This window comes from Sparassis crispa (genome assembly GCF_003851025.1).
Source record: "Sparassis crispa DNA, contig_000004F, whole genome shotgun sequence".
In the NCBI taxonomy this organism is placed as follows: Eukaryota; Fungi; Basidiomycota; class Agaricomycetes; order Polyporales; family Sparassidaceae; genus Sparassis; species Sparassis crispa.
In genome coordinates this window covers 799618-826981 of record NW_020939751.1, presented here as the reverse complement: position 1 = coordinate 826981, position 27364 = coordinate 799618, and the positions used below count along the sequence as shown (strand labels likewise).

Sequence of the window (27364 nt, the reverse complement as noted above, 5' to 3'; positions counted from 1 at the left end):
GCGATCCTAGTCGACGCTGGTGAGACTGCCCCGCGACGTCACCTCGCTGATCTCCGTGGTTCCGGTGACGTCGGTGCCGGCGACGCTAGTCCCATCGCTGCTATGCTCATCCTCTGTGTCCGCCACCGTAATCTCTGCTGCCCGGGCGCTTTCGAACAGACCGATGTCACCACGCCCAAAAGACGAGGCCCGCGGACTGATGCCGATACCTTGGTGCAGTGGAAACGGTAAACGTCAACGTTAAGTGCGCGCTCAGCTCAGGATTGTCGCGGGGAATCACCGTTCATGTACGTCCTCAGTGGACGGCTCGGTGTCGGCGTGGATGCGCGCGGTGACACGGTTGACAGGGTGTTGGAGCGAGAGGAGGCTGCGCGCACGAGAGTAGGAGAGGCAGGCGCAGATACGGGCGCTGGCACAGGGAGCGATGGGCGCGCTGTTCCTGGCGCATCACTCTCCTGCTCATGAGACGTCTGAGCATGAGGTGTTTGGAAACCTTCAGGTGCGCCATTGTATGCGTGATCATAGTCATGGTCGTGTGTATGGTCGTGATCGTGATCGTGGTCGTGGTCGTGGTCGTGGTCGTGGTCGTGGTCGTGGTCGTGGTCGTGGTCGTGGTCGTGGTCGTGGTCGTGGTCGTGGTCACGGCCGCGTTCGTGGGCATATCCCGGATATGTGCCATACTCAGGCTGCGCGTCATAGCCGTGCGTCCGCGCGTAGACCTCCCGCATCCACTCCTCGTGCTCCCACCGCAGCTGTTCTTCTGTGGGTTCCAGGTTCTCCGCCTCCCCGGGGAGATCGGCAGGTACGAACAGCTGCTGTTCCTCGTACTCATTAGAGTCGGGATCCTGAACGAGTTCAGGAGGTATTGAGCCCGGTTCTCTGTCTGCAGGCAGTGGGGGTATACGGTGCAGGAGGCCGAATCTATGAAAAGGTTAGTTGAATCCACGGGAGTCATGCAGATGGGCCGACCCAAATACGCAGCCCAATAGTCCTTCTCCGCCCCACTGACGGTTTGGCACGAGCACCACTTCTCTGATGGTACTGGGTGTCTAAGTTAGTGGGGAATGACAGGATATGCTGGTCATATGAAACGTACTCAAAGTCATATGAATATACGTACACCCTCAGCGGCTTCTCGATGTGCTAGGATTTCTGACGGTCCCAAATTTGCTCAAAACACAATGAATAACGCGTACGCACCGCTTCCACGACATCGTAAAAGTCACCCTCGGCACTCAGCACACCGCCAGACCAGCCGATAATCCAGTCGCCGTAAGGCACAAGTCCAGCGCTCTCCGCCGGACTTCCTTCCAACACATCGAGAACATGCCATACGTTGTCCAGTGCAAACTCGGGCTCGCACATGCGCATGCTTAGACCGAGCAGGGAGGGCTTGCGCTCTGCCTCCGGTTCCTGGGGGTCAGGAATCTTGGGCTGCGGAAGGGACCAGTCTCTGGAGGGAGTAATTGGCACCACTACAGACTAAGTTTGCCAAACTGCTTGTACGATAGCACACTACGCGCACCTCGGGTCTGTTGGCTCTTGCTATTCCAAACGAGTAAGTCTAAGGTGCGACCTTCATGGCTCTCGACAATGCGCTCGAGCTCAGCGGCGTCGATGGACTTGCTGGAGGAAAATGAATCTCCTCTGAAGCCTACAACGAAGTCAAAAAAGGGCTCGATAGACGTCTGTGAGGCGGGGGACGACGGGGTAACGCGTAGGACGTGGAGGGCGCGTGGAGGAGCTTGCGAAGCGGTAGACTGCCCAGCACCCATCCTGAAAATGTCTCCTACAGGTCACTTTCTCCGTGTCGACGCGAGCCGCTTTTCTTAAACACTCCCGAGCAGCAGAGACGGGGAAACTGTGCAAAGTGCAGGAAGGACCGTGTCGCGGACTGCAAGTTCGTGCAGCGTTTACAACTCAGCAGTGGGACATAACTCACTCCGCAATCGGGCTAGGTGTCACGTCTGTGACATACATATCCTTGGAGTAGGTATTTATGTCACGTGTTACCCCACCGGCGTGACCCTCCTTCTTGCCGACAGCGTCAGCGCGGTCCCCTCAAAAAAGTTTGCCAGGTCTCCCGGCGTGCTGGGTCGTGAATCGGATCCTTTTCGCGCCGTCATCCATTCAGACTCCCCGACGACGTGCGGAATGCGGTGAGTTTCAACGTCTCCGGTGCGTGTTCGACACCAGTACACCCCGCCGAAACCCGACGAAGGTCCTGACTCCGTATGCGCTCGCAGTTGACTTTATGTTCATTTGTCGGCACTTACTGCTCCGAGCATATGTACCTCGACGTCTCCCCGCACCTCTTGTTATCCGACGACTCCTGTCAGACTCCTTTCGCGCCCCAGACATACCACAAAATGCGCCCGTCGCTCCACAGACACAAACACAGACGCAGACACAGTTGGCGGACATCTTGGGTCCGGACGACGTTGATGAGGAAACCACACAGCTCTCTGAGAGGAGTGCCCAAGGTGCTGATGGAAGGGAACCGGCAGCGGCGAGACGCCCTGCGCACTTGGGCGGAGGTACATCTACTACCATGCAGACGGAAGCCACGCCACCAGACGAGCAAGACGAGGGTTGGGCAGAGGACACGTATCATATCCGTTCAAAGGATGAGATACTGCAGGACTACTACGCCTCTCGCAACACCGACCGTTCTCCGGTCGCGTCGCGGGACCTTCTCGAGTTCCGCAGATTGCTCTACGTGGCGCGGAACCGGGATCTCAGACACGTCACTCACATGCTCGTCACTGACTTGCGAGGCTCTCTTCTTGAGCCGAGGATGTTTGCCGGGTTCGTCGAAAGCTTACTCTATGCGCTCGTCAAGCACCAGAGGATCGTCACAAAACGTGACGTCCTTTCTCTGTTCCAGGAACTCGAAGCCCGTGGTGGGCTCCATTTATTTCGTGCGCGGCGCAAGCTCCAGATTATCAAGGCAATAATGGGCATGCCACCGGAACCTGAGTTCGACCTGCCGCTCCGCGACTACATGGTTACTCTGCTTGTGGACATGCTCGTGAATCCCAACGAGGAAATACCTGCAGATAAGCGTGCGATGTCGTTTCGGGCACTCTGGCCTCTGTACCGTTTTGTATATGGCTTAGCCAAGATGGGCGAGCGAGAGCGTGCGCATAAGCTCATCCAGACATTGGTGAAGACGGAGAACCTGTCCGGCGAGGCTATCAACAACACAGACCTGGAATCAGGAGACTTCACGTATATTATTCTCTCCGCGACCGTGCGTTCTTGTCTGCTGTGGGGTTGGCGCAGGCGTGCTTCGTGGCTTGTGGTAAACTCCATGCCTACCGAAGAGAAAATCAGTCCTCCGATGGCTGAACTCGCTATCGATCTTCTTTCATGTCTGCTGGAGCCTGCGCAAGCGTGCGACATCGACACCGCTGCCTCGATCGTTATGCAACTTATGGAGCGCGGCACTGCAGGTTGTGTTCCCCACGATATCTTGCAGGAGTTCTACAACGCTGCGCAGGAGCTCGAAAGGCCGGAACTTGTTCAGTCTGTCTACAGTCTATCGCGTAATCGAGCGATTCGAGAGAAGTATTCGTATCCTCCACCTGGGATAAAACTGCAGCTATGGTTCATGCAGCATCTCGCTACGAAGAGCATGAACTCACATCTGGCGCGCGAATTCGCGACGCAGATTGTGGAAGAGGGCATCCCCGTGCACTTGCAGGACCGTGGCGCCTTTATTGCTCTCGTCGCGTCGCAGGGGCTGGCGACGCATGCCCGTACGTTGTGGGACCGTTACTCACAAGGCGAGGATGGGGAATTCGTTGTCGGCAATGCGACAACGATGGTGCGCATGGTCAGTCTTTTTACTAGCTTAGCCAAGCGTAGGGAGCAGCTGCAGGCCAAGACTGCTTCGCTGGAGTCACGGTCACCCGAGTCTGATGCGGACGCAGCTGAACTGTTGCACTCGGAAGCATTACCGGGAGCAGATCCACCCAGACATAGTAACGACGCTCTTTCCCAGCCTCCGCTCCCTCGGGTGGACATCCCAATGGCATCAGCATCGGTAACATCTGAATTGACAGGAGATACTGTCTCCGAGATTGCAGATGCTGTTGCCGCACTCACGCATGCGTCCATGGATGGTGCACCTGGAGAAGCTGCACCGGCGGAAACTTCACGGACATCGGCTGGCCCTGCGCAATCGCACGATCGCGCACGCGACACTGCACCCCACGTCACTCTGCCCCGGGAAGAGCTGGAACCTCCTGAAGAAGAGGCCACCACCATAAACACCGAGTCCACTCCAGAGGAGCTCCGAGCATATGCCGAGCGTGTGCTCTCAGCGTTCCGCGCCAGCCGGCTGCTCAACGCGGCGAGCCATCAGGACCTCAATGCGACCGCGCGCGCGTGCTTCATGCTGAAGCAGATGTCCGAAGGCTTCTCCGCATTCCGGATGTTGCTGAACCGGCGGGAGGTGCCCGACGTGCACGATGTAAACGTCGTGCTCGGCGTGCTGGCAGAGTACAGCCCGCAAGCGGGCGAGCGGATCATCGAGCGGATGCTGCAGAAGGGCATGAAGCCCGACGGGGTGACGTTCGGGACGGTCATCCACCATGCAGTGTTGCACGGGCAGATGGAGGTCGTGTCATCGCTCATTCGGCGGGCGCGCTCGCTTAATGCCGAGCATCTGACGTTCAAGACGGTGGGGACACTGATCCGGGCAATGGTCTCTCAGCAGGCGGAGGAAGGCGAGGTGTCGCCGATCGGGCGGCTGCACCACGCTCAGCGGCTGGTGGACATGCTGCTGCAGGCGCACCAGGTGCCATCGTCGAACATGGGGCGCGACTGCGTCGTCGCGGCGCTGCGGGCGGACGACCCGCGCATGGCGTTCCGGTTCTGGAAGCTGTTGGTGAAGGAGCAGGTGCAGTGGGACGACCCGATGCAGACGGCGACGCGGCGAGTGATAGCTGCGCGGGTGCGGCGACACTTGAACAGCGGGTGGTTGGAGCCGGAGCAGGGGCACGTTATGCTGTCGGAGCTGGGCCAAGAGGTGAAGCGTCAATACCGCCAGATGTCTGCGTCTGTGGCGCTTCCTGCGCAGGAGGACTCGGAGAAGCCCAGTTGACTATCGATGGGGATTTGATTGCATTGTTGCTCAGGTAGCTCGTGCGCGAACTGGCGGGTCACGCGCGAAGCGACCAGGGAGCCGGAGTGTCTGTCTGTCGAATGACGGCCAGACACTTGGCGCACAGATAGGGCAAGGTACTGGAGAGGGCTGCGATTATCAGGGTGGGTCACACATCACTGGCAAGTGTGGGGATGCTGATATGACGATGGCGACGGAAGTAATAAAACATGGAGGGTCGGGGGATGGTGCTGGTGGCCACGGTAGAGTACACTCGGAGGTAATAGATTTAGTGGGCTGGGAGATAATGTTGCAAGATATATTTACGGGGAGAATGGCAGTGCTGTCGGACTGGTTCTAAAGGCAGCGAGGAGGAGGACATGGTCAGGATGCAGTAGACTAGGTGAGGCTCGTGACCGCGTGCCAAAGCGCCCGCCAAACAGGCTGAAACAAGCGCGCTCTTAATGAGGTGACTTGCCACCGCTCCGGCCCTCTTGCCGCTTGCCCACCGTCTCGTTTCACTGGATCTTTCTGCTCGTCGTCGTCGTCGTCGTCGACGTCCGCGATGCCTTTCCCCCGCCCGACAAAATCCTCTTCGTCGCCGACGCCGCCCTCTGGGCCCTCGGACGACGGCGGCCTGAAGGACCATCCCGAAATTAACAAGGTCAAGAGAAAGTGAGTCTTTTCCCGACATTTCCCCGTCCGCCTTCAACGCTTTCGTGCACGATCACCTCCCCGCGTTCCCCCCGTATCCGAGCCTACCCCGCATTTCAGCTCCTCTCTTTCTTCCGGTCCCTCACCACGCCCCATGTCGTATATTCCCTTTCCCTTCTCCATCCAACACTGACAGTCTCTTTCTTCCCTACAGGCGGCAATCTCAGAGTATGTCGACTCCCATTTTCCCGCTTTTTATCCTCATTTTCCCTCAGGTTGCGATGCATGTCGTGCTCGCAAGGTAAGGTGTGCTCGCGAGAACCCGGATGACCCAAAGCAGTTCTGTAAGCATTGTATCGCGCTCGGAATACCGTGCACGTACGATTATCAGCCGAAAAAGAGAGGGCCTCCCAACTTGTGAGTCGATCATCTCGCTTTCTTCCTCTTGCAATGCTCACAGTCCCGAAGGTATCTTCGACGCCTTCAGGAGGCCGCAGCTGCCGCCGCAGCCCAACAGGACAATCAGAATGGCCTCGATATCTCCCATTTACCCGACGCAACAAGTCCGACTCAGTCGATCCTTTCCACCACCTCGCAAGCCACCATGCCGTCCTTCCTGGAGCCCTCTCTTAGCCCAGTGCCATCCATGCACACAACCACCCTCCCGCCCTCGCGATATCCTATCACAGCCGACGGCTTTCACTCATCCTTCTCCCCCATACCCTCAATTGGCTCTTCCTCATACGGCCCATCATCCGCTGGCTTATCGGGTAGACCACCTTCTGGTGACGACTCGCAGCCATTTGCATCCCCAACCGATCAATTCAGCACGTATCCTCTGCATAACTGGTCATTCAAGCAGCACCAGGCACTCTCTATACTTCCGCCTACAGCGATGCCTCCTCTCTCGTACTACTACCGACCGCATCGCCTCGAAGACGTCGCACCCCGTGACACGCTCCTCCTCATTATCGCGCTTTTCTTTGATTTTGTGTACCCGCTGACGCCCTGCGTGCACAAGCCGTCGTTCATGGCGGACGTGCACGGTCACAGAGAGGAGCGCGACCCTCTGTTCTTTGCACTTGTCATGTCTACCGTGGCCTCGACGCTGGTGCAAGTGCCGCGATCGTACGTCCCCATGGAGCGCCATGCCGTGCGCAAGCTCGCGCAAACGTGTCACGAGGCGAGCCGCCATATCTCCGTTGCATCATACGATCCGCCAACGTGCATGCATGTCGTTATTCGTTATTTGTGCGTGCTGCGTTCACCGAACGCCACATCTTCTCGACTCACATCCGCGAATTTCCACAATTTGTTTTAACAGCGATTGTATATACCACTTCTGCGAAGGCCACGATGCGACGCAACACGCAGCGTTCGGCGAAGCGGCACACATTGCCATCACGCTGCGCATGCACGAAGAGTCCTCCTATGAGGGCCTTGATCTAATTGAATGCGAGACGCGCCGGAGGACATTTTGGCTACTCTTTGGAGGTAAGCCGCAACTTTAGTGATGTGATCGCGATGCGAGCAACTGGATTGCAGCGGATAAATCCATGTCCATTCTCCTTGGGCGCCCGATTTCTCTTCGGGATGAGGACACCACGTGCAACTTCCCCCGAGAACTTGACGACGAGTAGTAAGTTCTGCATTGTCTCCACGAACCTCGGGAATCTGAAATGCCATCGCCAGCATCACGCCAAGTGCATACCTTCCCCAGCCCCATGGCAAGACCGCTATCGTCTCAGGGCTCAATTACAGCTCCCGTATCTTTGCGCTCCTGGGAGAGATCCTTGTGCGCATCCGCGTAGACAAACGCTCGCCGCCCCAGGGGCAGTTCCTCACGGCGCGTCTCGATGAGGTGCAGGCGCTGCATGCACGCATCGTATCCGCGCTCTCACACGCGCCCGAGCCGCTCCGGCTGAAGCAGGCGCACCCGCAGTCCAACATACCCCCTGAATATGGCAGTGCGGGGTTCCGGCAGACGACGTTCGCGGAGGTCAAGGACTTTTTCGACAACCCCAATGCGTCGCGCGCGAACGCACTCAACCCGTTCTTGGTGATGCAGGCGAATGTGTACGTCACGCAGGTTGGTAGTTGCTGAGTGATGCTACTATCGGCCGAGTTACTAACGTCTACCCGTGCCCTTCCCATTATTTCCGACTGCGTCTCTAGCAACTGGTCCGATTTGTGATAGAGCAGTACCGCGACGAGCTGATCACTTCGCTCCAAGGGAGCATCGATGAGCAATGTGTTGCTCAGGACAGGGAAGCCGTAGCAAGTGACCTCCTCAATATCCTACACAGGTGTGTGGTCCCCTTTCTCTCTGCCGGTCTGCCTGCCGAGGTGGGTGACAGGCAGGCAGATTCGGTGTCTGTACTCGGTGGCTATATCTGAGTACTCACGCTTCCCGAATACCTGCAGCATACCTATCCAGTCCATCGCAACGAACGGACCCTCACTGGTGAGCACATGCACCCTGCGATGCTCGGTTGAAAGATGCTGACAGGCCAACGTGGTATCTGCGGGACCATTATGCTATTTTATCGTACGACTGCAGGTACACAAAGTGCGCTTCGTCGCGTCGACGCTCCTCGATGCTGTGCGCAAGGCGGAGACCGCACCGGCGTCCGCTGCGCGTGCGCACGCCTACTTGTGTAAGTGTCCCACCGTCCCTTCTTCATTCAGTTGCGTGCCCTTTCCATCGTCGCTGCGGTTGCTTTTGCGTTTCTGAGTCTACTCGAGCGTGCTCGCTGACGTACGTCTCGGTGCTTTTAGGGGACTTTTTGTCGATTCTATCAGAGATCGAGCGCAACTATTTGTGAGTGACGCGTGTTGGGGTTTCTTCGGCGGTTTACTCACTGGCCGCTCCCCTCCTCTTCCTCGCTATGTGTCGTGTCGATGCGACCTGGACTGGAATTGCCTTGCCTGGCGAGGATGCAGATTGGACGACGAGAGAGACGTGGCATCATCCAGCGCGGACGGCATGCCACTCATGGGTGCAAGTTGACCCGTGCGTCTCGTCGCACACGGCTTTCGTGGCGTACGGCGCTCACATACCGTCACTTTCTGTCCTTCCCTCCGCCTTTGTATTGTAATGGAACCCGGGACTGGCTGCGCTCACCTATCGATATTTCTATATTCGTATCTGCTGCTCTTACCCTCCCCACGCTGCGCGGGCTGTTACCCTCACCTACACTATTTCTGTATTCTTACTGGATAGTTACTGTCCTACTGTTGTGTGCCACGGGGTTGGCGATAGGTGTCCATTGCGCGTTAGTTGTATTGTACACATATTTTACCCGCTGCTATCGAGTTCGTGTTGTTATGGTCTCTCCTCGCCAATCCTTCTGTGGTGCGGCAAACCGCGAGTTTCCGGATATGGAAGGAGCAGTAAGAACACAACGGTTCTGTGGCCCTCGCCAAACCGCTGCCACTCTTTCCATCTTATTGTGAGGTTGATCACTACTACTCACTCGGCTGTTAGGCCATGGGTCACAAGCGCATGAGGGGCTCATGCGGTTGGGGCCATATATTTATACTACACAGTAATTCTAGGAGATTCCAGTATGTTCTCCGACATACCTATGTGCTGACTAATATATGTTTCCTGATTGGGAAACCACCAGCCCTAACACATCTTCCTCGACACACACACTTTGTCCAGAGCGAAATCTCATAAATACATGGCTACGAATGACTCGAGCGCGAAGACCGAGCCCCTCCAGATAACTGAAGGTCAGTCGCATGTCGGCGTATGCAGAGACCACACAGAGAGACTGCACCAAGGCGGGTAGTCTCCCAGTGGAGGTTATGGCCACGCGAATGCTCGAAACCCTAGTTGGTGGATTGAATAACTGACTGACGCGCAGATGAGGCGGCGGTGTACGACAGGCAGATCCGGCTCTGGGGACTCGAGGCACAGCAGAGGTCAGCGCAGCCCAACTCGGACATGCGCGCCGACCAACACTCACGATGACTTCCTTACGCGTTTTTGGCGCATTCCTGGACATACTGTGTGCGTGAAACTACTTCCTGCCTGCGCTGTGTGGTGCGGACGCGACTGCACAGAATGCGCAACGCGACGATCCTCGTCGTGCGCCTGCGCGGCGTCGCGACGGAGGCGATCAAGAACATTGTTCTAGCAGGCATCGGCCGACTTGTCGTAGTCGACGGCGACCCCGTCACCCCGGCGGACCTCGGCGCTGGCTTCTTCTTCCGCGACGAGGACGTCGGCGCGAGGGTGCGTGCTTCCCCTTCCAGTTCAGTTATTTCTTTGCGTCGTGCCGAGTGGATATGGCCGAGCTGCGGGGCTGGACACTGGGGCCGGAATCTGGAATGGAGGAAGGTGGACAATTGGTGTATGGAAGAGCTGAAGACGGGTCAGCGGTTAGAAGCACCGCGCTCGCATCCTATAATCGTGACAACTTTGCCTGGGCAATCTCCTTGATAGGCCACAGAGCGGATACGCATCACGCCTGGCGCTCGTCTCCTTCCAACCCCAGTTCCATCCCCACGGTGGATTGAATATGAGGATTTGATGGAAGCGTGTACGTACACTGGTGTTCTCCAGCATGCCAGAACAGAGAATCGCCGGCATGCCGGCAGATCATCATAAATCGTATACTAATGCAACTCCCACTATACTACTCTTTTGTTATTTGTCGTCTATTCGTCGTAGTGTTGGGACTGACTCAATGAATTTTAACAGAAAGCGGAAGCGGCGAAGACACGCATCGAAAGTCTTAATCCACTGGTAACAGTTGATGCGGTATCATCGAAGGCTCCCCTCGATGGCGACGCACTGGAAGCACTTGTCAACGATGTCGACCTGGTCTGCGTGACCGATAGCGACCGTGCCACGTTAGTGCGTCTACCACACTGGCTTTGCGATCCGGTAGCTCACCTCCTGCAGATCCGCGTGAATGACGCATGTCGGCGTGCGGGGAAGCCCTTCTACGCTGGCGGGACATACGGCCTGCTTGGCTACATCTTCTGTGACCTGCTGACACACGACTACATCGCACCGTACGCCCTCTTCTTCCACGATATATGTTTCCACTGACTAGCGCATGCGAGCTAGAGACCGTACTGCACCCAAAGACACAGCGAAGAATATACGGAATACAACAAAGTATTGCCCCCTCAGCACAGCACTACAGCACCGCTGGACGGGCATGACGCGCAAGCAGACGAAGGAGCTGAACCCCGCTGCTGTTTTCTCTATGCTAGGTGAGTCGGCGGCTAATGCGGACGCCGCCTCTGGCTGATGCTCGTGCAGCACTATGGGAATACCAGGCAACTCATGGGGGGGTGCTCCCCGACAGTCAGAGCGAGGCGGTACCTCTGGAGAGCGTTGCGAACGCACTTTTGACCAAGGCAGATGTGAACAAGCAGACGCTGCCCAGTATACCTCGGGCAACAATCGAGTGCGTACCTACTACCTTCGGCCGCTCTTCACATTCGATCGGCATCTGGATCTGTGTCTCACTCCGATCGCGCAAACAGGTCAGTAGCAACGACGGCAGCACACGAGCTCTCTCCAGTGTGCGCCGTTGTAGGCGGGATGCTGGCGCAAGATATACTCAAAGCACTCGCAGCTCGCGAGTCGCCGATTGTCAACTTCTTTGTGTTTGATGGCAGCCTGGGCAGCGGCACGGTCTGTCGGCTGGGCATCGCATAGGTCCTAGCCTGTAAGATGTAATTCACCCACCCACTATCGCTGGTCCTCGGTTGTGGAAGTACCATGCTCTATACAATCTGTCAGGTGGGCATTGTTATGTGTTATCGGCAAGAAGTCGCCCTAAAAATGATAGGGATGCCGCCGCAATTTGCAATTGTTCGAGTGCTCGAACTCAGCTAGGTTCGGAAGTTGTGTGGTTTGCCATCAACGTTCACCATGTCACGGCGATACCGCTGTGGATACTACACAGATACCACCGAGAACGCCCTTTCAATACAATTCCTGTCCAGCTTCTACGGACGTACGTATTCGCGGCGGTCCGGGGTCAGGGCTTTCGTGAATGAATGAGTGAGTGAATGCTCGTTGCCTATCATGTCTGGGAAGATGTGAGATGCGGCTTCGAATTGGCCCGTCCGGTGACGGACTTGACATCACATCTCGCACTCGCCATAGCACGTTATAGCGATCTCTACAGTAGGTAGGGCAGAGATATCGTTTGCATATCGCGGACGTAAACAAAGTTCGATATACGAGTGGGGAAACGAGCTCGTCGAGCGTCTCAGAGTGAAGTAAGGCTTTATTCGAGCTTTGCAGTCATACTGCGAGAGGCGGGAACCGTTCACGGTTCAACAAAAGCTCAGCTCCAAAGTTGATCCTCATCCAGCGGCCTGAATTCCCTCCAACAACCGGTAGAAGTCCCCAACGAGGTACAAACTTCCGGCGACGACGATGAGCCCTCCCTCGCGCTGCTGCCGCTGCGCGGCCCAGGTCAGCGCCTCGGAGAGCTGAGCCTGGGGCATCGCGCGCGCGTCGGGCTCGTACACCTCTGCTTGCGGTGCGAGCTCGTTCACCGTAGCGCGCAGCTCGGCAAACGGTTCAGGATGCACCCAGGGCATCTTTTCCGGCGGCGAGAACGGCAGAAGGGCGACCGCGAGGCGGGGAATTGAGAGCCCGAGTAGCGGTGCGAGCGTCTCGTGGGGCCTCTTTGGCGGAGAGTGAGAGAGCGCGAGAAGAAATGTAATGGCAGGCGCAGGCGTGCGGGCAAGGTGCGGCGAGAGATATGCAGCGAGCGTGTGCGCGGAAGCGGGGTTGTGTGCGCCGTCGGCGAGAACGAGGCAGGAAAGCCCTGAGGGAGGCGCGAGCGTCACCTTGCGGAAGGAGAGTCTGCCTGTCCAAGTTGTGTTGCGAATGCCCTGTGCGATGCTAGCTGGAGTTATGTGAAGGTGCTCACGCAGGCACGTACTTGAGGGATGCGTAAGTAGCGCGGAGACTACCCCAAGCGCGGTGCTGAGGTTCGCGAGCTGGTGCGCGCCGTGCAGGGGTAGAAGTGCCCGAAGGGGTTCTGCGAAGCACGACAGATGCGCTTCGATAGGCTGTGGGACTGGCGGCACGAATTCTCCAGTCGCGGCGGGGTATGGTCCGTCAATACTCTCGTCCCACCCTCGCAATTCGACTTCCGGAGCAATCAGGACATCGCCTCCGATGCGTTCCACTACCTCGCGCATGACGGGCTCGACTTCTGGGTGACTTTGCTGCCCGAGCACGAAAGGCTTTCCCGGACGCGCAATAGACGCCTTCTCGCGCGCGATAGCGGAAATGCTTGTGCCTAGAAAGGCCTGGTGGTCAAGATCCACTGCAGTGAGGGCAGAAGCCAGAATGCAGTCGTCTGGGACGATGTTAGTCGCGTCAAGGCGGCCGCCCATGCCGACTTCGAGGACAACGACATCGGCACGGGCACGCTCAAAGAGGTAAAGTGCAGTACAGGTGAGTAGCTCGAAGTTACTTGCGCCGATGCCGTGTGAGGAATCGACGTTTTCGACGTGATTCCGGGCCTGGTTGTAGGCGGCCGGGGAGACGGGAGCGTCGTTCAAGATGATAGAGTCGCGTATGGTCACGAGGTGGGGGCTGTTGAAGCGGCCGACCGTGAGCGGCACGGAGGATCCTGATGCACGCAAGATAGAGTGCAGGAGGGCAGAGACGCTTCCCTTGCCGTTGGTGCCGGCGATATGACAGGTTGGACGGGTGTAAGGCGGAAGCTGAGCCTGGAGGAGCCGTATGCGATCCAGAGAAAGGTCAATAGCAGGCATCGTGTGCGAACGTCGATAGTTCACGAGAGGTGGTGTGGGTTTACGGCGTAGATGAGAGGCAAGAGATGCCCATGTCTGCATTCACGCGTCGAGGTGTGGCTATCAGATGAGATAAGCTGGAAGCTTAGCTGGATATTCAAAAGAGGTGGAACTAGACAGCGAATATTTGAGAGGAACTATTGGGAGCTATTTCTTGTGAGAAAGACGGAAAGTAATTTCGTCGCACAGAGGATGTGATGCTTACAGAAGTTGTGGCCGAATTGACTATTGTCCCCGGAACCCGAGACTCCCACCCGAGAAGTTCTTCGCGAGGTATAGAGACGACAGGTTAAACGGAATGATTCAGTCTGGGATCAAGTCCGTAAGAGTCCGTCCCATGTGATGTACTGCACCTGGGGAGAGGCTGTGGTACGTGGGTTTTTCTTGTCACCCTGCCGTATTTTTGGAGAGCTGCGGGGTGTTGATCTGTTCTGCCACACGGAGGCTGCAAATCTGTTGGTGAGTTTGAACTTTCAAGCTTTCTTCTGGGAGATCAACGGAGTGAATTGGGTAATTTCCGCCCGGTGTAGTAGGACTTGGAAGACACTATTCCAGGAGAGCTACTGGTCGCGTTCAATACAATCTTCAGACGTTGTGAAGACCTCGACCAATTGCAAAGTCGAAAGCAGAAGTACTAGTCATGCACAGAATTATTGCTGCGCTCTCGATCAACGGCGTGAATGTTGGAGGCAGAATCGTAGACGCGCGGTCACTCGGCCGACTTGACACCAGCTGAGACACACCGATATATATAAAATTGACTCCGAATTCGTTGCAGAAGCTCGTACAGTATATAAGTGTCCAAGGTTGATTCGTCATCTCTCTGCAGAGCTCCTGCGTAGTTCGAAGCCAAAAAAATCTGTCACGTAATTGTTCAGAAAAGGTGCACGACTATGGACCACCTTTCGAAATAGGATCTAGTTGGGCAGTCGGGGGTCAGCAGTTCTACTTATGTCTGCTGGAGAGGTTGGGGGCACCAGCTATGACTCATCCTGAAGTATGATATATGACAGTCGTTCTGACGGCGTCGGATGGCTTGACTGTGAGGAACCGCTCTCATCTACTATAGAAGAAATAAAAATTGAAACACTGAGAGGATTGGAAATGAAAGTACGAGAAACAGTTGATGCTGTGCGTTAATTTCTCGCCGGCACATACTTACTGAAGCTGAAGGCTCTCAGCTGAAGTTCGCTGGTGGTCCTTCCACCAATAACGATATACTATAGTATGTGCACCTTATCTCCGCTCTCATCAAGAGCTGGCTTGTATATCTAGTAGTATTCGAACGTTGGTCACACAAAATCATTCTTGCCTTCTACGGTATATGACGCACCAAAATTGGTAGGTCGCTGTACCAAGGCGTTGACTACGTCATTGTCCTCATTGACATATTAATTCATTTCTGAAAGCAGAAGGATCGGAGAGTCAAAAACACCGCATTTTCAATGCCAGAATAGCTGAGCACGTAGTTAGACTGTCTTTACTGGGAGACCACCAGGGAAGGTCATCAGCTTGAACATTTCGAGGTTTCGAAGTCTTTTCCCCCTTTTCTTCGTCGCGACCGTTGGCCGTCTGCAGCAGTTAGGAGAACACACGACGCGTGCTCAGATACGTCGAGAATAATAGCCCTTTCGGCCTCTCCATTTCACACATCCATGCATACCTATCACCCCTGCCCCGCGATCCTATTATTTTCTGAATGATTTCAGAAACCAGACGTTGTCGACGCCGGGAATATTATCAGGATAGCCGCCTTGCAGGTCAAACCTCCCCAGTTTATTCCCGTCAAATAATACTTCAAGAGGCCTATAGGATGTCGAGCTTAATGACTAGCTCACTAGATCTTCGGTGACTCGTGCGTAAACTGCACAGTTCACGACCGTTCGCTTTCTCACCACTGTATGTTGTGCCACAACCGATATTATAATATGTACTAGTACCCGCCGCGTGGTCCAGCATCCCAGTTACGCCTGCGCTATGACTGTACAATGACGATATCGTCTCCTAGTAGGCCCAGGCGCACAAAAATGAGTAGCAGCGAAACACACTCCACTGTAGTTATGGTGTTCCCATCCGCCCGACCTGAAATCAAGATGGCCATCTCGGAATATATTCGACGTGATCCGCTGTCGATAAATTGAAGAACCGACTCGGAGTGGCACCATCCTTAAGCCTGAGATATAGGCGCATAGAAGAAGTGAGTCGCTCATTCCAAGGAAAACACGGAAAAAAGCTGATGCATGCATGCAAGTTTAGAACTGAAGTTTGCAGCTGCGGATCAATGGGACGGGCGGCTGGCGAACGGCTGTGTGCGGCCATACGCGAGGTCGCTCCCACGTTGTTATCCACATTCACCAGTGCGCAGGGCGCGACGGCTCCCACTGCTCTTTCTTCATGGCCCACTCCCATATTCCCAACCCGTCCTACTCACAGACACAACCGATGCTGCACCCATCGCAGGCGACAAGCTACTCCCAACCAGGAGCGAGCGAGACTACACGTGGTGTCGCGACGGGTAACATTGGCGGGGGTTATGGCCCGTACTCGGTGAGTTCTCACCGATTCTTGTCCGGAGTTGTACTGACCTCGTCTCAGTACAATCCGAACGTATACAATAACCGCTATGCCTCCTCCCGATTCAGTGCTGCTTCTGAGCTCTCAGTAAGCTCGAATGAGGACAAGACACCGAACACTACGTCACATCTCGTCACCTCTGCAACGATGGCAAATGCATCCCACATGTGGGATCTGCGGGACGAGGACCTTGACGATCCGCTGCACAGCCCAGACCCTGTGCGCGACGCCAAAATGGACCGCTCATGCACGCCCTTCTCTGCGCGTGGTTGGCTGAATGTGTCCGCCATTACTGTGGTCATTCTCGGCTTGCTAACACTCTTTGCCGGCTACCCAATCATCACATACTATAAAAACCCTACGCCCGTAACGCCAGGATTCAATCTTGGAGGAATCAATTCGTCGGGGCAAATTCCAGATTTGCCCAACATGCCGAAGTTGATCGATAAGGATACCAACGAGGAGTTTTATACCCGCACAGGGTCAGACGGTACGACGTACAATCTGATGTTCAGTGATGAGTTCGAAACCGCTGGTCGGACATTCTGGCCGGGAGATGACCCATACTGGGAGGCGGTAAACTTCAACTACTGGGCGACGGGTGACCTTGAATGGTACAGTCCAGAGGTATGTATCCATCTGTGTCTTCCGGCACAGTATGTGACACTGCCCGCAGGCGATCACTACGAAGGATGGGAAATTGGTAATCACAATGACGGAGGAGGAGACGCACAATTTAAATTTCCAGAGTGGGATGTTGCAGTCTTGGAACAAGCTATGCTTCACAACCGGCTATATCGAGATGTCTGTCAGTCTGGCTGGAAGTCCCACGGCTCCTGGACTCTGGCCAGGTGAGCTTCCTTCTCACTGTGCTCGTTCCCATTGGTACTAACAGAGGGCTTAGCCGCCTGGACCATGGGTAACCTTGTAAGTCGTAATAACTTAGCTCATTATTATTAGTACTCAGGGCGTATTAGGGCCGTGCTGGTTATGGCGCTACAACTGACGGTGGATGGCCATTCAGCTACGATACCTGCGACGTGGGTACATTCCCCAATCAGACAACTGCTAGTGGATCTCCCGCTGCCGCAGCCACTGGGGGTACGGGAGGCGGACCGATTAGCTACCTGCCAGGACAAAAGCTTTCCGCGTGCACATGTCCGGGTGGGGACCACCCTGGCCCATCGGTCAATGTGGGCCGCGGAGTGCCCGAAGTGGACGTATTCGAGGTCCAGATCGATGTTGCCGATTTTCATGCGCAGGCGTCGCAGAGTATGCAGGTCGCACCGTACAACTACCAGTACCAGTATGACGACTCGGCGACTGCGTCACCCATCAATGACTCGCAGATCACCTCATTCAACACGTACAAGGGTGGCCCCTACCAGCAAGCGGTGTCGGCGCTCACATTCGTCAGCAATTCGAATTACGACAACCAGAGCTACGCGACATATGGTTACGAGTGGTACTCGAACCCAAACGATCGCGGTGCTGGCTACATTCAGTGGTATGCAGGTGGAGCAGAGACTTGGAGGTTGACTCCGCAGACGATCGGCCCGGACAACCAAACACAGATCAGCCAGCGTATCGTCCCTGAGGAGCCTATGGTACGCGGTCGTCTTTTCTGCAACCCTGCTCACCCAGTGTTGACCATGCATGTAGTATATTATCCTCAATCTGGGCATGTCGCGTGAGTAGTCTACTCATGTCAAGTGGAGATACGTTGACGGATTGTTTTCTGCCTGTAGCATCCTTCCAGCAGCAAGACTTCAAGCATATGCAGTTCCCTGCCTCCATGTATATTGACTACGTCCGCGTGTACCAGCGTTCGGACGTGTCCTCCGATGGTCTGACGTGTGACCCTCCCAACTACCCTACTGCGGATTACATTAACAAGTGAGCGCAATCCTAATACCTCGTCAGATACTGACATTATTATCCAATAGCCACCTGAACGCGTATTCAAACCCGAATCTTACCACTTGGGCGCAAGCAGGATACACCTTCCCTAAGAACAAACTCTACAACGGGTGTTGAGGACGCAGGCCATCCTCTCGTCCTCACATATTATCTGCATCCACCATCGCATCTCATCGTCACGCCCATCTACGAAACAATCTATAGCATCTTCGGACTCACTCGCATTCGGATACACTACGCCTCTCCTCCGATAGGATTGGCATACACCCATGGATACTCACCATCATAACCCCGCGTGGCTGCGATTGTACACTCATTCAGTGCATACCCTCTGGATCTCTGGATCAGAGTTGAAAGGTCCCCCTCATACCTACTAAATACCTACGTGCATGCAGTAGTGCTGTTTGGGACACACGTTTCTTTTGTCACATTGCTCTCTACTTATGCTTTCCGCCTAGTACAATGTCATCTCGTCCCTGGCTAACGGACCCTCCAAGTCAGATATGTCCTACAGTCCCCACACGCCACCAAACAAATGAGAGTAAGTTTGAATTTATAGTCGTTTCGTCTCGGAGGGCTATTTGTTCGGGTTAATTATTGCCTATAACCGTGGAAGTTATACCGGGTGGCGGGCCAAAAGTTGCGCCCTCCTGTACACGCTGGCCTCTGAGCATACCGCTGCTGTGTTGAACATACTCAAGGCGGCGTTAGCTCATTTCGGAGTTCGGTAAACCGGATGGAAGGATTGATATTTTGCACCACTTAAGAAATGGGGTGTGTAGCTCCTGCGCAGTGGGGATCACATTTTTGGACCCGTCAAGCAGTTCCTGCTTTCTGATCCATATGGAAAATGGGTCGAAGACTCGGACATGGATGAGTACATGCTCGACTTCCGCACCGGTGAGCCCAGATTGGATACAGATTGCAGTCAGGTAATTAAGCAACTATCTGGTATGTTAGAGTTGTAGCTTATCGGAATTGTGCCACTCAGGACGGCGGAATGCATACAGTGTTGTGTCTGCGGATGGCTGGCTCTCAGTTCGCATCTTGGACTCTGCCGGGCAGATCGTCCCAGATCAGATGGTGAAGTGTTGCTTGTATGATTGATGTAGGGCAGATTGTTTCGAACCGTGAATTTGTGGTATACTGTAGCAAAACGATCAAAACAGATGAATGCTGCTTATTGATGCCTGAATTTTTTACTGGATGTTAGTTATAGCCACGTTTCCGATTCTTCGCACTAGCACTAGTACTCGGGGGGGCGCGCATCATAGCAGACCTGAAGAACCCCTCCCCACAGTAACATACAGGATTATTTTGTAGCCTGATTACAGGAGTCAAAGGAAGGAAATTCCGGTGGGGTCTACCACATTCACGTCGTAATAATTTCCGCGGACAGCGGCACATTTCTGACGAACGTTGTGAGCTGCTTCGACGTCAATTTTTGCAGAAGTTGCCTGCCCTGAGGAGACACTGTGCAGCGCATAGAGGGGATACCGAGTCCTTTGGGGTCGAAGAAATACAGTAGTTACAACAAGATCGGGTGCGCAGAGTTGACGGAGACCTTCCTGATTTGGACGCGTCACGCGCGTCTTGAGCGCCTGACCTTGGCTGCAAAGTGCACCCGGCGGAGGGGAGGGAACTCACATCTCGCTCAGCATTCTTCGACTAACATTTCTCCCAGCGAGAAGTGACCCCTGCAACCTCAGATTTCGCTGGGAACACGACGGACATCCACGGCCACCCACGAAGCACTCGCATGAGCCACGGCTTGGCCCGCGGCCGCGAGCAGCCTGGGCGGGCGACTTTCGACAGTATGGTTTATGGCACCAACTTACCGAGTAATCACAGAGACGCGTCAAGCTCAAGCTCCAGGATGGATCCACAGTATGTGCTGCTTGTCGTGATTCTCATTCCTTTCAGTGGTACTCATGTTTGCAGGCGGTGGAAGGAGAAACAAGCTACACCTATTATACCCCCCGTGCCGGTGAGTTGTCCGTTATCTCTTATATCCTCCCGAAATGACTTCTTTGTATGGTGTTAGGGCTCATCTGGACACTCTCGTTCGTCTAACCCCTGGTCAGGTAGAATGGGGAGCAATCTACATGGTCCTAAGACAGGAAACCACACTGCCACTCGCACCGTACTCGACATTCCTTCTGCGCACAATCATACGAGCTTTCGGCCCGCGAAGCGTCCTCGCTTGGACAGCACTGCTAGATACTGTGGCAGAGGAGACCATGAGCTCGATGCCCCCGTAGCGGCGTCGAAGTTCTTCGGTAATCCAGGTGAGTTTCGCATTTACCAGGAGAATATTATTTGACTGACGACTGGCCATGCTTTGTTTGCGGTTCCTAGCGAAGAATGAGAATATTCCAACCAATCGGAATGCTTACTGCGTACCAAACCTTGCCGCCTCCCGCCGTTCAGAACCCACCCTCCAAACGGTCTACGTCGTTGACGACGACGACGACATTGGGTTACGGAAAGACCAAAAGGAGGATATTGGCGTCGTCATGAAACGTCCACTACATTCTCAAGCGGACTACCGGCGGAGAACATCCAGCCCGGACCCGCTAAACGTCATAGACCTCTGTGAACCAGGACCTTCGAGCATACACCCTGACGGCCTGCATGATTTTGACACTGATACACAACAACCCCGAAACCGTGGTGCACGAGATGGCGTTGCAACAAAGCGCCTACAGCGTAGACTGCACAACAAACAGACATCAGCAGATATAGCACCCGCAGAAGAGGTCGTCGTAGATGGGGACGACGATGTGGAAGTGGAGTCCATTGAATCAGCGTCTGGATTCGGTGATCAACCAGGCCGAGAAACTTCTCCTAGTGGGCTCACAAAGGTACCTGCGGGCACTGTTCGGGAAATGATTGCACGTTTCGAACCGACGCGGTCGGAGCAACTGCCACCCACAGTCGATTTCGATAACCTTCCTATAAAACAAGCCACACGCAAGAGCAAGATGAAGTCTAGAGTGAGTGACATGTTGCGCGTCCATACACACCACGCTCAAATGGATCTCTTGTGCGCTACGACAGACGGGACTCAACATACAACCTATCAAACAGAATCAGTTGGACGCAGTCGCTACTGCACCGTCTGGGTTCGATTCTACGGCGAAGAAGAAGGGTACGAAAAGGTCTCAGTCACAGTCGCCTCTGCTTGCATTACCTGTTGAAGCATTCCTACTTGGCTTGGAGATGAACGAGGCGGGACTTGATCCCTATTGGTTGATTTTTGATCCAAACACTAAGGTTCTATCCTCGAGGCCCACCATATCGGGAGCAGCGACGTTCTTTGAACTCAATGCTGACTCCGATATTGAAGCCATGACGGTAAGTTGAAGGATCACTTCTACCTTTCCCTTCTGACCGTCCACCAATAGTACAGTAAATCACCAGTACCTGATGGGTCACCTGCAGTTCTGAAGCTGGAGTTATCGACGCGTTGCAGAAAGATTCGAGAATTGCAAACAGGTGTGGATTTTACTTGTGGGTCGTTCATCGACCTTTCGCTCATCTCTTACGTCAGGATCTAGAGGATCAAACGTTGTGACGTTCAAATTCTTAAAGGGACACGCAAATTGGTCAAATGGCCACCTCTTCTCGCAGCTTATTGAGAATTTGAAGACCAAAATCAAGAACTCGAATATGCTGGAGTGAGTCGTGCAAATCGTTTCCAGAAAATCTGTTAACTCATGATCTGCTGCAGCGAACATGGCTCCTACTCCTGCTGGAATATTGCCGAAACCATAGCCAAACACAAGGTAGCGGAGTTGGAAAGGAAGCGTGCATCTGTTCCTGCCAGTAAGAAGATAGAAGGCCTATCCTCTACTTTGCCCATATCCGAAACTACAACAGCGAATAGTGTCAAGCCGAGGCCGCAACCGAGACTCCGCAAGTTCGTCTGGCTATTGTTACTTCACCCGTTCTGAAGTCTATTGACCTATGCCTTGCTACAGCAGAGGCGAACCTGATGTGGATGCTATCCAGGAGTTGAGACCTACTCGCATCACACGACAAATGGCCCTCCGCAACACCCGTTCCAGTCCCTCTGCAGTGGTCGAAGCGGAAGAACTGTAAGTACGGTCAGCCTGCGTTATGAATGCTCATCGTGACCGTTGGCATAGTATCTTGGTTTATCCACCCGCAGGTGCTGGAGCTATCTATATCAAGAGTAGCGACCTTAATCGCTTGGAACCAGAGAAATATCTGAATGATACTCTCATTGAGTTTGGTCTGAAGTATGTCGCCATATGGTCACTATGAGGATTGTGATTATGATACTTCTCTAGACTGTGGTTAAACGAACTTCGCGAGAATCATCCTGAGCTCGCAGAAGACGTCTACGTGTTCAGTTCGTTCTTTTACAAGAAGCTTAACATCAAGAAGTGCGTAATTTATCGTCTCGACTGGGTGCGATACTGACTTGTACTCTGCCGGCAGCAAAGCAGAAGGATACCAGAGCGTGCGGAAATGGACATCCAAATTCGATATTTTCAAGAAGAAATATGTCATCGTGCCTATCAACGAACAGTACGCCGAGATTTTTCTTTATATCCCTTACGTAGTGATCACCATGTTTGCAGTTTTCACTGGTGGTTAGCCATTATTTACAACCCTGAGCACATTCTGAACCCTCCGCCCCCAACCCCCATTAAATCTGTTACACGCAAACGCAAGCGCGAACAGTCTCAAGCCAAAGCAGCGGAAGCGTCAACTAGCATAGAGAACGAATCTGCTTCTCGTCATGCTAGCCCTTCGGTGGATGCGATCACCGTCGACGACAGCGAGGCCGAACAGGAGGTGGTGGAGGTATTGTTCGAAAGAACCTCTATTAGCGACAGAGCCGATCAGCCTCAGCGTTTCCCAAGCGAGACTTCTCGTGAAGAATTGGGGAAGGAAACCCACTTCGAGATTGGTGATTTGATGTACCCTGGGAGCGATGATGCCGTTCCTATGGACGTCGACGAGCCGTCACCTCAGCCACATCCGCTCGAGGATATACCTGTCACCGAGGTCGTTGTTGATGACGACGTTGAAATCAAATCGGCCGACAGTTCAACATTTGTGGCGGACAATGATGAAAGGAGTGTCCCCCCTTCCAGGTTCTACGGCGGAGCCTCCGGATCAACCAAGGCGAAAGAGAAGGCTGCTGGTCCATCGGCTATTGATCTGGAAGAGGAACAACAGACTGAGGAAGGCGAGGACGACAATCTTGGGACTGAACAACTGTGAGTACCCTTCAGTTCATTGAGTACGAATGATAATGACATGGTGCGGCAGGACGTATATCTTCACGTTCGACTCGCTAGGCGGACGACATCCGCAAGCTGCCAATACGCTGAGCACATATCTCCAAATGGAAGCAAAGGATAAAAAGGGCTTAGAGAACACAAGTCGAGCGAAGGGGAAGGTCGCACATGTGCATAATTCATTTCATATGGCTCTTCACCGGACTAGCTGACATCTAAGCCCATTGACAGGTGCCTGATCAGAAAAACTTCTCTGACTGTGGGGGATATCTTTTGCATTTTGTGCGGACATTCATGTCAGACCCCGTTCATTTTGCCGAGATCATCATTGTGAGTTGCACCGTTATGAGAGGTATACTTCGTCCTGAACTCTCCTTACTCGTAGAACGGGCGACCAAGGGATTTTTCTGCCGATATGCGTAAAGAAATCTGGCACGCCAAGGAGGCTGGAAATTTCCGGGAGAACCTCAAGGATCGAATCTTGGCTCTGTCGGAGACCTGGAAGGAGGATAGGGTAGCGAAGGAGGACCAGAAGGCCAAAGGCTCTGCAGAAGGTATCACTACGCCTGCGGAGTCGGTGATACCAGAGTCGGACGATGAAATCGAAGTCGGGGAAGTGGAGGTGGTCTCGAGACCCCCGCCATCCAAGACAAAGTCTGGCGGCCGCGGTCGCGGCAAGGGCGGCGTGGAGAAGGATGATGTGCAGACAGGGCCGGCAGCTCGCCTGCGATGAACTCTATTTGTTGAGTCGATGTCTATTGCTTTGCTTATTCCTTTGCATGAAACTTGACGTGCTTGCATTTATATCCTAATCTGTGCGGCTAATCGGAGTACATACTGTACATTCGTCACTCTTGCAGTGCTATTTGTCGGACCTGCGCTAGTCGTTGCAGCTTGTTTTGCTAGACGTTCTGTATCTTTGTATGGTCGTGGTCGTTTCATACTTCATACCTTTCCCGTAATGCAATATTCGTCCATGTCATGTGGGATGAGTCTGTACCTTCTTGGATGATAATCGTATGGACTGGAAAGCTGGGCACAATTGCCCGCGCTACGGACAATTAGGTTGCAATACCAAACAATGAATGCACTCGTAAGTATGTGATTATCAGATACACGGGCGTGACATGGTATATATCTGTCCAGCTGAGTCTAAACAAAACGTGTGCAGCTGGATAACAAGGGCAGAAGCATCCGAAGAGCGACAGAGAATCGTGAGGGGTACTGTAAGGGCCGAGCGCAACCGCAGTCCGCGTGAAATCCTCCAAGAAAGCCGAAATAGAAGTGGATAGTGAAACGGGTGGGTATCCGTGCGTGAGAGAAGGAGCAGCAATGCGATAAACAGAGCATGGCGCGTGAGAACTGGAACACTAACGAGCGGACGGGAGGCGGGTCGAAGACACCAGTCCCACGGACGACGCAGAAACCCACGGTGGGAGAGACGCGATCACGCGTGTCAGCCCACCGTGCGATTGAGATAGCTGCGTCTGCGGTGCCGAGAAGGCGGGAAGGCGCGCAGCAGATGCGCGTGCCCCCCGAACTCGGCAGGCGGATACGGTACTGGGAGCGCGAACGACGTGGGGACGGGAGGGACTAGAGAATCGCGACGAGCGACGGTGTTAGTGGGAGTGACATGTAAAGATGTCGCGCTTGATCCATGAACACCGGCTATAGCTGCAGCGGTGGTTGCGATGTGACCGGTCTCGTCTGCACTGCCGCCGATCGCGGTCGGTGTGGAGGGCGAGGTGCTTTTGTGCGCGACGTACACGCCGAGGCAGATGGCGCCGATGATGACCTGGGGCAGGGTTTACCATCTGCACAGAGACGAGGAGCGGAAGACGTACCACAAGCAGGATCATACCCATAATGAGGACCCACCGAGACATGCGAGAAGAACCGGTCACGGTCTTCTTTAACCACGCACTGATGCGAGACATTGAGCGGGAGGTGGAAGAGTAAGGTGAGCGGAAACGGGGGGGCATACCTTTGCTTCTGGGCGTACGGTTTCCGGTTGTCCTCCTTAGCAATCATGCTGAACCGTCTCCAGAATTCTTCGCCCTGGCGAGCGCCGCGCCTGGGGAGGAGAGTCTCTTCCCCATTGCCACGGAGGATGGGCTGGACTTCGGCGAACTTGACGTCGCGGGTAGCGGGAGCGTTGAAAGGACGGATGAAGGCGGGTTCGATGGGCGTCATGGGTGGCTGAAGCGGATGGGGAGTGCTGGGTATGCTGGGGGTGCCCTGACGGGCGACGAGGGTGAGGGGCTTGGGGAACTGGAGCTGGGACATCTCCGGGGAGGCTGTCTGGCGGCCGTCTGGGGCGGCAACGCGACTGGGCTGAGCGAGGTTGAGGGCGGCTATGGGCGCAGCGTATCCGGGCTTGGGTGAGGCGAGCGGGATGGGCTGCTGCTGGGGCTGCATCTGCATTCTGGGGCCTTTATACTCCATGCTGTCGTCGAACGGGTTCTGTCCGCTCACTCCGGGCCCCCTGCTGTCATCCAGGTAATGGTCATACCTGAGAGACGCATCGGTTGGAGACATGAAGCGTTACTCTGGGGAGAATACGCACATGTTGTATGCCGATGTCCTCGCATTCGGATCTGGAGGGGGCTGCTGTCTGACACGGACCGTGGCAGGATGTTGCTGGTACATCGAGTCGGGCTCGTCAGTCGCGAATGGGGGTCGACCCGCGATGGGAGGAGTACGGTAGATAATGGGCTGCGCCATGTCAATAAAAGAGAGCGACGAAAGAACGCTAAAGAGAATGGATGCCTCAGAATACCAAGGCTGGTCTTGCGTCTGTCGCAAGAGCCGAGAAAATGAAAGATGGAAGGAGAAGGCAAGCAACGCACTCAACACTCGCTTATCAGTTTTGCCAACGTCGGCTATTTTCCGCCGGTTACGGCGTAGCGACAACTACTCCTAGGGACACTACGGCTGCTCAGAATTCTTCGGACATGTACATTTCTCTGTTTGTTTTATTCACACCCGCTAGCACAAATTTGCACGCTGGGCTGGAGGAGTAGAACTGACGAAATTTCGCCGCCAGACCCCGTGACTGTCGCGTGGCGACCGGTGTTGCTGAAGTCGAGACAGTAACAATGATTTGTATCTTGTGCATAAAGAGCAGCAAGGAACAGCATAAGCGAACTTGCGGTTGTGTTCTTACCGAGAGGAATTGAGGGATATGTCAACAATACTATATCTGATTGTGTCAGGCGCGGCGCCTGGTCAACTGGGACAAGAATAATTTACACTCAGCGGTGTACTGTAATACAGTAGGCAGTTTGGGCGAGGCTATTTTTTCGCTGTCAAAAAGTGGCGCCAAATTCCCGAATTTTGTGGTGCGCCACTGTCAAAATTACGTCGACCGCGGCGGAGATTTGTTGAAAAGTGGCCGTATAGCCTAATGGCGGTGAATGGGGAGAATTTATTCTCGTGCGGGGCCCTAGAGAGCTAGGCGAGTCCGAGAGAGAGAGAGAGAGAGAGAGAGAGAGAGAGAGAGAGAGAGAGAGAGAGAGAGAGAGAGAGTTGCGGGGGGAAAACCTGGCCGATCGCTCCTTAAATACAATTCTGCCCACCCCGACGTCTTCTCTCTCGGAACATTCCTCGGGCCCTGATTCGTTCGTTCGCGTGCGTACGTAGAGGGAGCAAAAATGAGATGACATCGATGACGGATGCGCTAAGTGGTCCTACCGAGAGAAGGAGACATACTAAGAAAGGAAACTATGCAACGGATGCTTTTTCCGCGGCGAACTCACCGTTCTGCGCAACCTCCAGTTAACGTTATAACCTCTCGTCAACGGTGACAGAAAAATCCCAAGAGGCGTTCCGGGCCTCTTGCAACGGAAGCGGGGAGCTGAGCCTCGACCAGCCCTTGCGCCATAGCCGCCTACAGTGTCCGAGAGGTCCTTCCGCCTAGCGACCGCGTGAGGTAGAGTCGGAGGGATACAAGTACAGAGAAAGCAGAAATTGTAAAGAGAAATTTGAATTCAATTTTAGGCAGGACAGGGCCCACTCGTTA

At 54.4% G+C, this 27364-nt stretch overlaps 8 protein-coding genes across 8 annotated transcripts; 5 read left to right on the top strand and 3 right to left on the bottom strand.

Annotated features, from left to right (window-relative positions):
• Positions 1–6: 6 nt before the first annotated feature.
• Positions 7–1775, bottom strand: SCP_0502810 (Uncharacterized protein; the record flags this gene model as incomplete). The annotated part of the gene is made up of 6 exons (XM_027758346.1): positions 7–209; positions 281–921; positions 970–1041; positions 1097–1143; positions 1201–1475; positions 1526–1775. The coding sequence occupies 6 exons, from the start codon at positions 1773–1775 to the stop codon at positions 7–9; spliced, it is 1488 nt and encodes a 495-aa protein (XP_027614147.1).
• A 479-nt stretch (positions 1776–2254) lies between these two features.
• SCP_0502800 (predicted protein) lies at positions 2255–5110 on the top strand (the record flags this gene model as incomplete). The annotated part of the gene is made up of 1 exon (XM_027758345.1): positions 2255–5110. The coding sequence occupies one exon, from the start codon at positions 2255–2257 to the stop codon at positions 5108–5110; it is 2856 nt and encodes a 951-aa protein (XP_027614146.1).
• Positions 5111–5675: 565 nt separating this feature from the next.
• SCP_0502790 (hypothetical protein) lies at positions 5676–8774 on the top strand (the record flags this gene model as incomplete). Its single annotated transcript, XM_027758344.1, has 12 exons — positions 5676–5785; positions 5979–5992; positions 6040–6181; positions 6233–7015; positions 7089–7258; positions 7310–7403; positions 7457–7853; positions 7940–8070; positions 8189–8228; positions 8325–8421; positions 8543–8585; positions 8708–8774. 12 exons carry the CDS (start codon positions 5676–5678, stop codon positions 8772–8774), a joined length of 2088 nt encoding a protein of 695 aa, XP_027614145.1.
• Positions 8775–9450: 676 nt separating this feature from the next.
• SCP_0502780 (DNA damage tolerance protein) lies at positions 9451–11447 on the top strand (the record flags this gene model as incomplete). Its single annotated transcript, XM_027758343.1, has 8 exons — positions 9451–9502; positions 9637–9694; positions 9836–10007; positions 10476–10631; positions 10680–10792; positions 10848–10996; positions 11046–11193; positions 11273–11447. The coding sequence occupies 8 exons, from the start codon at positions 9451–9453 to the stop codon at positions 11445–11447; spliced, it is 1023 nt and encodes a 340-aa protein (XP_027614144.1).
• Positions 11448–12103: 656 nt separating this feature from the next.
• On the bottom strand, positions 12104–13534 carry SCP_0502770 (Dihydrofolate synthetase; the record flags this gene model as incomplete). Its single annotated transcript, XM_027758342.1, has 1 exon — positions 12104–13534. One exon carries the CDS (start codon positions 13532–13534, stop codon positions 12104–12106), a length of 1431 nt encoding a protein of 476 aa, XP_027614143.1.
• A 2433-nt stretch (positions 13535–15967) lies between these two features.
• On the top strand, positions 15968–18184 carry SCP_0502760 (Uncharacterized beta-glucan synthesis-associated protein; the record flags this gene model as incomplete). The annotated part of the gene is made up of 8 exons (XM_027758341.1): positions 15968–16120; positions 16169–16774; positions 16824–16998; positions 17052–17074; positions 17125–17754; positions 17810–17837; positions 17896–18043; positions 18094–18184. The coding sequence occupies 8 exons, from the start codon at positions 15968–15970 to the stop codon at positions 18182–18184; spliced, it is 1854 nt and encodes a 617-aa protein (XP_027614142.1).
• A 1642-nt stretch (positions 18185–19826) lies between these two features.
• On the top strand, positions 19827–24076 carry SCP_0502750 (hypothetical protein; the record flags this gene model as incomplete). Its single annotated transcript, XM_027758340.1, has 16 exons — positions 19827–19954; positions 20009–20054; positions 20112–20355; positions 20426–21063; positions 21128–21424; positions 21475–21565; positions 21621–21747; positions 21801–21989; positions 22051–22167; positions 22219–22332; positions 22384–22479; positions 22535–22624; positions 22678–23322; positions 23375–23513; positions 23575–23673; positions 23729–24076. 16 exons carry the CDS (start codon positions 19827–19829, stop codon positions 24074–24076), a joined length of 3408 nt encoding a protein of 1135 aa, XP_027614141.1.
• Positions 24077–24799: 723 nt separating this feature from the next.
• SCP_0502740 (hypothetical protein) lies at positions 24800–26067 on the bottom strand (the record flags this gene model as incomplete). Its single annotated transcript, XM_027758339.1, has 4 exons — positions 24800–25138; positions 25188–25266; positions 25328–25855; positions 25910–26067. The coding sequence occupies 4 exons, from the start codon at positions 26065–26067 to the stop codon at positions 24800–24802; spliced, it is 1104 nt and encodes a 367-aa protein (XP_027614140.1).
• Between the last annotated feature and the right edge of the window lie 1297 nt (positions 26068–27364).